Source organism: Dasypus novemcinctus, chromosome 30, assembly GCF_030445035.2.
Source record: "Dasypus novemcinctus isolate mDasNov1 chromosome 30, mDasNov1.1.hap2, whole genome shotgun sequence".
Classification (NCBI taxonomy): domain Eukaryota; kingdom Metazoa; phylum Chordata; class Mammalia; order Cingulata; family Dasypodidae; genus Dasypus; species Dasypus novemcinctus.
This window is the reverse complement of record NC_080702.1, coordinates 42692031-42701053: the sequence shown is the minus strand read 5'-3', so window position 1 is coordinate 42701053 and position 9023 is coordinate 42692031. Positions and strand designations below refer to the sequence as shown.

Below are 9023 nucleotides of genomic sequence, written 5' to 3'. Positions count from 1 at the left end.
TGGAAATGACAATTTGCCTCAATAGACCTCAGCATGTTTTTGCTATTTTCCCTTGGACCTCTACTAGAGCCTTATGAACAACTCCAGGTTGGCTTATGGTAGGATGAGAACACATGGAGAATATGCCATTGCACAGTCAAGAACACTGTAGACCAGTCTATAACACCCAAATCCCCAGTGTGAGTGGCAGCCTGAAAAGACTTGAACAGCCTCCAAAGCTGACAAAGAGCTGGCTACAATTCAAATATCTCCACATCACAGATTTGGCCGCTGTAATAGAAGCATTATCATAAACTGACTACTTTGACACAATTTGTTATGTAGTTGTAAGGGCAAGGCCACATTGGGAAAATAGGAATAGAACTACATTAGGAAATAGGAATTGCAAGTGTCTTCAGATAAATAAATAACTTAGAGCCGCTCATAAAAAAAAGTGTAAACAACTTAGGGCTGCACTCAAGAAGAGTGCCAATAAATAACTTAGGGCTTAGGGTTGTTCCCAAGAAGAGTACCAATAAATAACTTAGGGCTTAGGGCTGCTCCCAAGAAAAATGCCAATAAATAACATGGGGCTGATTACAAAAAAGGGCTTTTAAAAAGAAAAAGATACGCTACCTTCAGCTAACCACAGTATTCCGTTTCTGTGCCTGCTTGCTTTCTCGCTTACTAGTAAACCCCCTCCCCCTCCGAAAAGGCTATAAAAACACCTCTTCCCTGAAACTCGGGGCTGCTCTCTCCTCTGCGTGGGATGAGACAGTCGCCACACGGCTAATAAAGCTCTCAATTGGAACTTTATTCAAAGTCTGAGTCTGGTCAATATCGCTAATCTATAACATAGTGATACCTAACTAGTACTGTAATCAGTGGAAAAAGTACTGAGGACATTCAGAATACTTGGCTGATGCAAATTATTTGGCATTCCTTCAGATATTTGGATACTGCATTCATGATCAGTATCTATTTTCAAATTTATTTTGGATATCTATTAAAAAGGGACTACCACTGAGGGTCACTTGCAGGAAACTAGGAGCTGTTGGAAGGAAATGCATTTCTGTGCAGGAACAACTCATGACACTAAATCAGAACACTCCAGGAAACATTTTGGGAATGATTTCAAATTATTCAACAAGCCACACTTTCTTCATAGGGATTGAAGGGAGTTTTGAAGAAATTGGTGGTAAATAAAATGGATGATAGAGAAAACACATAGGTTTCTCACAAAAGTGCCCTATAATAGTTATGACAAATGTAGAAAGGGGCAGATATTTTATTCAGAACAATGGAAAAATTCAAAGTTGTTATACATTGGCATGGTATAGAACATGAAATCTAGTCTTGTGTTACAATGCATAAAGAGTCTATCACGAAGACACCAAGATTTCTTAATTAAATCAATAGGCTTAAGCCATCACATCAATATGCAATAACACAAAATATGATTTAAATTTTACATCCTCATATTTAAGGTCATATCTGGCTCTTAGGTAAGATCTAGTTTCATAGATTGTTTAAAGAATAGAAGCTTTGAGCTCTGAGGCTTGAATACTGCAGTCAGGTGCACTTCTTCAAACCCAGGACAAATGATACTGTTATGGATTCCCCATTAGGAATATTTTCAGAGCCTCCTTTATGTCTTTATTCCTGAGACTGTAGATGAAGGGGTTCAGCATGGGTATGACCATGGTGTACATCACTGAGGCTGCTGCATTTGAATGTGAGCTGTGTGAAGCAGTGGGACTCAGGTATACTCCTATGCATGTACCATAAAATAAGGAGACGACAGAGAGGTGAGATGCACAGGTGGAAAATGCTTTATATTTCCCCTGAGCTGATGAGATTACACATATGGAAGAAACAATCTTAGAGTAAGAGAAAAGGATCCAAGCAAGGGGACCCCCTCCCAGCACCACAGCTCCAGAATACATCACTATGTAATTAAGAAAGAAATCAGAACAAGCAAGTTGGATCATCAGATTTAGATCACAGAAAAAGTTTGGAATTTCCAAGGGTGAACAAAAGGACAACCGCAACATCATTAAGCTGTGTAACAAGGAATGAAGGGCACTCAGGATCCAGCACACCATAACCAACAGGATACAGAGCTGGGGATTCATGATGGCTGTGTAGTGCAGGGGGTGACAGATGGCCATGAAGCGGTCATAGGCCATCACAGCTAGGAGGAAGTCATTGAACCCTGAAAAGAACAAGAAAAATGACATCTGTGTGAGGCAGCCTCCATAAGAAATGACTTTTCTCTGTTTCTGCATGTTCATCAGCATCTTTGGGACAGTGGTGGTGATGGAAAGCATATCACAAAAGGAAAGGTTAGAGAGGAAGAAGTACATGGGGGTATGGAGGTGGGAGTCAGTGATGGTGGCCAGGATGATGAGAAGGTTCCCAAAGATGGAGATCAGGTACATGGACAGGAACAACCCAAAGAAGAAAGGTTGTAATTCTTGTTCCACTGGGAGTCCCAGAAGAATAAATTCTGAAATTTGAGTATCATTTTCTGGTTCCATATTGTTGATGTTACTAAAGGTAAATAGAAAAAAACACTAATTTTGAAACATTAAGTCTTTACAAACCTAGCTATAATTTACATTTGTTTTCTAGCAATTAATTTTCAAATCTTGTTTATGGAACAATTCCCCTTTAGCTGCATCCTATGGCCTTTCTGGTCCCCTTCCATAATAGTCCTCCAGCAATCATGTGTTCTAAGTTTCATGAGAAATATTTATTGAGCACAGATTTTGAGCCAGACATTGTCTAGACAACAGGTATATAATGTGAAACAAGTGTCCCTGAAATCCATTGATGGAGAAAATTAACAAGCAAATAAAATAATCATATATCATATTGTGACAACTGCTAGAAGGAAAAGACACCAGGCAAAAAGGAGTGAGTCAATAGGATATGATATGTTTTACTGGGTGCCAAGTGAAACAAGCCAATAAAATGACATTTGAAGACCTCAAGAAAGAGCCCCAGGGAAGACATAAGTGTGTCCAGCAGAAGGAATGTCCAAACTAAAGAATTTACAGAATGGGATTATGTCAAGATGCAAGGCCACCAAGCAAGCCTGTATTGCACTTGGATGAGGAAGATGAAGTGTTCAGAGATGATGTCAGAGGTGATGAAGGAAGAGTTGGCCTCATTGATTCTGAAACTTCAAGACTCAGGCATTTCCTTATTCACACATTGTACTTCTCACACTTTATTAATTTGGTTGCAAAGTTAACCCACAGATTCAATGGAGCCATTCCCATTTCATTTAGTCTCTGCATTGTTGGACATTCCTACTGGAAAATATGAACTCATTTATCTCTTCTCCAGGACTGCTAAAACCTCCAGGTAAACATAAATAAAAACATAAATACGGGAACACACAGAGCATACAATGGCCTCCTGGGGGCAAGTTTTTAACTGGGGGAGCTCTTCTCACTCCCACCCACACTGATTTGGCCAGGATTGAATATAATGCAAGTTGACAATGTCAGGTTGTCTTTTCCCAAAATAGAAATGGTATCCAGGAATATCAACGGTCAAAGCTTGCAAGGACATGTAAACAAGGGATTTCCTTTTGTTGTGGCCATTTTCTATCGTATGTTTAAAGAAATTAAGTCTTTTCAATAATCAGAGATGGAGGAAAGATGGAGAAATGAAACGTCATGAGATTAAAAAAAGTCATAAGTTCAGGTCAAATTTTAGAGACTGTGATGAAGAAAATTTTACAAAAGTAGTGATATCTTTTACAGTTTCAACAGCATAGAGATTGAAGAGATTGAACTCCACACAAAAAACTGAGCAATGGGAATATGCCATTTCACATGCAAAAATACAACTATGACAAATTTTGGAAATTTTTTTCCATGAAGCAGTAGAAGAGATTTTAAATGACATTAAATTTAAGAATTTTGGAATCTCTAAAATTCTGTGATAAACTTGGATAGGAAGCAAATCATTCTCTAAGTATTTTATCTTTTCCAACATAGTAGGATTATAGCTTTCACCATCATAGGAAGTTTGACAAACTTAAATAATGTATGTAAAAACTTAGCTTAGTTATTTCCTGTCAGTTAATGAATGGTTTTTTTACTAGTGATGAGATGTGGCTGGTTTTCCTTACACTTCTCAAATGTGTCTTTCTTTTTGCATTTAAAAAAAAATCAAATTCCATGTTTATGTTTAATTTTTTAATCATCTTTTTGTAGCAGAGAGTAGTGGGGTGTACATGGTATTGAAGGCCAGGATGTGAGAATTCTGAGAAGGAAGATTTATTTTGACTGGCCAGACTCCGTGGAATCTTGTCCTTATAAAAACTGAGTCCTGAATAGAATTTTTGGGTCCCTTTTATACAGAGACGTAAGTAAGAGTGGTGAGTCAAACGGTGCTTATATGCAAAAGGACTTTTTGTTAGTTTCTTCAAATTTTTACCTGAATATTAGATGGGTTATATCCTCCAAGTAAGCTTTGAATTAACACATATCCCCCATATTCCAGGAAAGCTTTTAACATGAACCTCACACTTTCCAGGTAAGCTTTTAACATGAAACCCCCACATTCCATGTAAGCTTTTAACATCACCCACCCCCCCATTCCTGGTAAGCTTTTAACACCTTTAGTTTGCATCCTCCCTGCATATCAAAAGCCTATAGAGTTTATACCTCTCAATTGGCTCTCCAGGTAAGTAGGCATACTTGGATATAGAATTGTTGTAGAATTTGAGAGAGGTTCAATTATTTGCGTATAGAGAGGCCAGGACTCAGGAATGATTTTGAGAAGGAAAAATGGTTTATTGACTGCCGGCCAGACTCGGGAGCTTTCTGTTTCAATACTGAGCCCCGAACAAGATTTTCAAATTTCTTTTATATAGAGAGGAAAGGCCAAATGGTCCCTTTGTTTCAGTTCTCAAGAGGCTTGAATTAGCATATATATCTTCCACATCTTAGGTAAGCTTTTAGCATGGACTCCAGACATTCTAGATAAGCTTTTAGCATATTTGGATTACATTTCCCCTAAATACTTAAAGTTTATAGACCTTGCATTGTTAAACTGTTTCCTGGGACTGGAGTCATTTCCATTGTCACTAAGGGCAGGACTGCAGCCTCTTACCATTCCACACCCACAAGTCAAACAGCTTAGGTTATCTCTGAAGAGACAAAGAGCCTGCCACCCATAGCCCACATCAGAATACGTTCAAATTTATGAGCAGGCCATATTAATCTCTTCCAGCAATTGAAAACTGAAAAACCCTGACGCTGATATTCACATTGGCTCAAAAGGATCTTCAGGACAAAGCTTAACTTCAAATCTAGCTGTGATTCCTCATTGGATAATGAAGTCAAAACACAGAACTTCTATGCAAGCTTGAGCCTCCCTGGACTAGCTGCTAATGTCCCCTCACCCAGTGGGCTGTCCTGTGGACAGTGATGTCCCAGACATTGAACCTGTCTTGCATAGTCGTGGGATCTCCAAAGTTTTCATACTGATGTGGGCTATGGGTGGGAGGCTCTTTGTCTCTTCAGAGACAATCCAAGCTGTCTGACTTGTGGGTGTGAGACAGGTAAGAGGCTGCAGTCCTGTCCTTGGTGACCATGGCAACGACTCCAGTCCCAGGAACCAGTTTAACAATGCAAAGTCTATAAACTTTAAGTATTCAGGAGAAATACAAACAAAATATGCTAAAAGCTTATCTAGAATGTATGAAGTCCATGCTAAAAGCTTACCTAAGATGTGGAAGATATATATGCTAATTCAAGCCTGTTGAGAACTGAAACAAAGGGACCATTTAAACTTTCCTCTCTGTACGCAAATAATTGAACCTCTCTCAAATTCTGCAACAATACTAAGTGGATTTATACAGCATTTCACTCTACACTGGGTCTCTCTGACAGTTCCTCTTAGATCACACTGTCTAAAATCCAACACATACCATGAAAATCCATTCTTTTCATGAACAACTGTGATATTTCCATAAGGGTATGATGTCACACACCCGTTTATTGCATTGTTCTCTAATTTTTCTAGTATAATGTAAGATACAAATAAGCAAGACATCATCTGCTGTGTTCACCTGTGTGTTGTAATGGTGTTTGAATATATGCACACTTATAAAAAAAATATAAGAAACTATGTTGTGATGAAATCAATTGAATGACACTGAAAAGAAAACCAGGTTAAATATTTTTTCAAAACAACTGTATTAAACAAAATTGAATGTAATATCTAAAATGGATGACTGAAATAAAAGATGGAAAGTAAAATAGCTTAATATATTCAAATAAAAAAATTAAATTGGTAAAGACTTGGAAATATAATTATACACAAATTCACTTGTAACAATGCAGTGAAGAAGGTCTATCTAAACTTATAGTTTAGCCCCATAAAAAAAGAATGTGGATTCAAATATGCTTATAAATAAGATAAAGTCTAATGGTAGCTCAATTTATAGAATGCCATGTGAATGATGGCAGAGTCTGTTGCACCTTTTAGATATAGATCAAGTAAAAAAGGGAAAATTTTATATCAGGAAAACAGAGGTATGAAAACAAGAATTCAGTAATTCCAACAGTGATTCAATAACTCAATAGATGCATAAGAACTTTCCATGTTTCAAAAGCAATAAAAGAAAACAATAAGTACCACTGATTGATTTTGTCATGTAAAATTTGTAAACATTCAAATGCTCCCTAAACATCTGAAAAGACATAAAAGAAACAAATGGCAATCAGCAAAATAGGTAAAAGTAGTTGTAATTCTAAATTGGAAAGAATGTAATAATATGAATAAAAGATCCCGAGGCAGAAGGTAACAAAGTCAAGACTTGAACAATTTGCAAGGGAGAATGTAAACTGATAAAGACCCCCCACAATTAATTTAACTTCATTTATAAAGCAATAATTGCTAAGTAATGGTTGTAGTACACCTCTTTCTTTATCAATCAAAACTATTTTTCATTTCCATACCCTGTAGAGAGTTTGTGTATCATTACTGTTGCAAAGTAATATCTACCTTCATTGGAATGAAGAGAGAAACATAAAAAAAGTGCCACATCTTTAAATGAAATACAAAACATAATGTCCCCAATCCACCGTACAGCCTTCCACTGCAAATCTCCTAGGAGAAATATTCTGGTATTTCTGGAACCACCATTTCCCTAAATATTCCTATGCTAATTGGGCTCCCATTACCAAAGTTTAATTTTCAACATTTGAGCCCTATATTATTGAGTCAAATGGACACTTCCTTTTTATCTCATAAAAATCATTCATTCGTTCATTCATTCAGCAAGTAAGTAAATATGTAAGTAAATGGGAAAACAAAAGCAAAATGAGAAAACAAGTCCGAAGATATTTCCACTTGGTGTAGGCTAGAGAGTCTCTCAGAAAACCCCAGGTAAAAATTTTCAAATACTCTTCTCTCTGATCCCTTCCTGAAACACTCCCTGGGCTCTCCAACTCACCTGGATGGGATCTCTAAGAGGAAGGTCTCCGTGTGGAAGTCCAAATTCTTTCCTTGGAGTTTGATGATGATGTCTGAAGCTCTATCTCTTCGCATCTGTTCTCTAAACAAATATAGTCTCCAAAAGAAATAACCATGTCCTGGCTACCCCAAGGTTGTACAATCCATAATTTAAAGCTTTCCTGTACTTGCTAATGAGCACATTTTCTTCTTGTTACTTACATCTATTATCCATTATTTCCCTGTGAGACCTAATATGGACAGAAAGGAAAATTTTCCTCGCTGATACTCTGCTCCCAGGAGAAAAGACTGCAAGTGAGGTGAATCCAGTTTTTCTTACTCCTCCTCCATGAACTCACCTGTCTCTTAGCATCTTACCCCAGCCAGTGACTTAAGTTCACCCCGAAGTTGTAGAAGGAGGAACCCAGCTGGACTAGGTCCTTTTACCTCCAAAGCACAGACAGGGGAAATGGCTACAGTCCTGATTGCCATCTTCAGAAATTTTCTATCTTCCTCTTTAATAAATTGGAAAACTCTGTTCATTGGATATAAAGTCATGGGCAGTAAAAAATTTCCTTACTGATGCTTAGCCAAAACAACTATGAATGTTACACTTGCAACATAAATCAGGACCTGTCATTTAGTCTCTCACTTTAAAAATTTTTATTAATTATAAAAATATATTTAGATCTTTTTATGCACTATGACCTATACTTAGCACCTTTTTTTTTTTTTTGTGGGTTGGTTTTTTATTTCTTTTTTTTTTTTAATTGACTTTGTAATAATATTACATTAAAAATATATATGTGAGGTCCCATTCAACCCCACCCCCCCACCCCACCTCTCCCCCTCCCCCCCCCCCAGCAACACTCGTTCCCATCATCATGACACATCCATTGGATTTGGTAAGTACATCTTTGGGCACCTCTGCACCTCATAGTCAATGGTCCACATCATGGCCCATACTCTCCTCCATTCCATCCAGTGGGCCCTGTGAGGATTTACAATGTCTGGTGATTGCCTCTAAAGCACCATCCAGGGCAGCTCCATGTCCCAAAGCCTCCACCTCTCATCTCTTCCTGCCTTTCCCCATACCCATCAGCCACCATGTCCACTTTTCCCAATCCAATGCCACCTCTTCTATGTGGACATTGGATTGGTTGTGTCCATTGCACCTCTATGTCAAGAGGAGGCTCAGATTCCACATGGATGTTGGATGCAATCCTCCCACTTTCAGTTGTAATCACTCTAGGCTCCATGGTGTGGTGGTTGTCCTTCTTCAACTCCATCTTAGCTGAGTGTGGTAAGTCCAATAAATCATATTGTAGGTGCTGGAGACTGTTGAGGCTCAGGACCTGGCTATCACATTGTCAGTCCAGAGATTCAAATCCCCTAAATATATCTTAAACCCCAACGTTAACTGCACCTCCAGCACATTAGCATGAAAGTCTTATGAAGGAAGATCCCATCTGAGTCCAGATTCATCACACATAAACACCAGTTCCAAAAAGGGGCCATCTGACCTGGTAGTTAACCCCATCGGCCATGACCACAACTCCCGT

General features: G+C 38.2%; 1 protein-coding gene across 1 annotated transcript; it reads right to left on the bottom strand.

The window, feature by feature from the left end:
* Window positions 1–1589: 1589 nt before the first annotated feature.
* On the bottom strand, window positions 1590–7557 carry LOC101417868 (olfactory receptor 7A10-like). Its single transcript, XM_058290424.1, has 2 exons — window positions 7463–7557; window positions 1590–2532 (listed from the first exon to the last, which is right to left on the bottom strand). The coding sequence occupies exons 1-2, from the start codon at window positions 7555–7557 to the stop codon at window positions 1590–1592; spliced, it is 1038 nt and encodes a 345-aa protein (XP_058146407.1).
* Between the last annotated feature and the right edge of the window lie 1466 nt (window positions 7558–9023).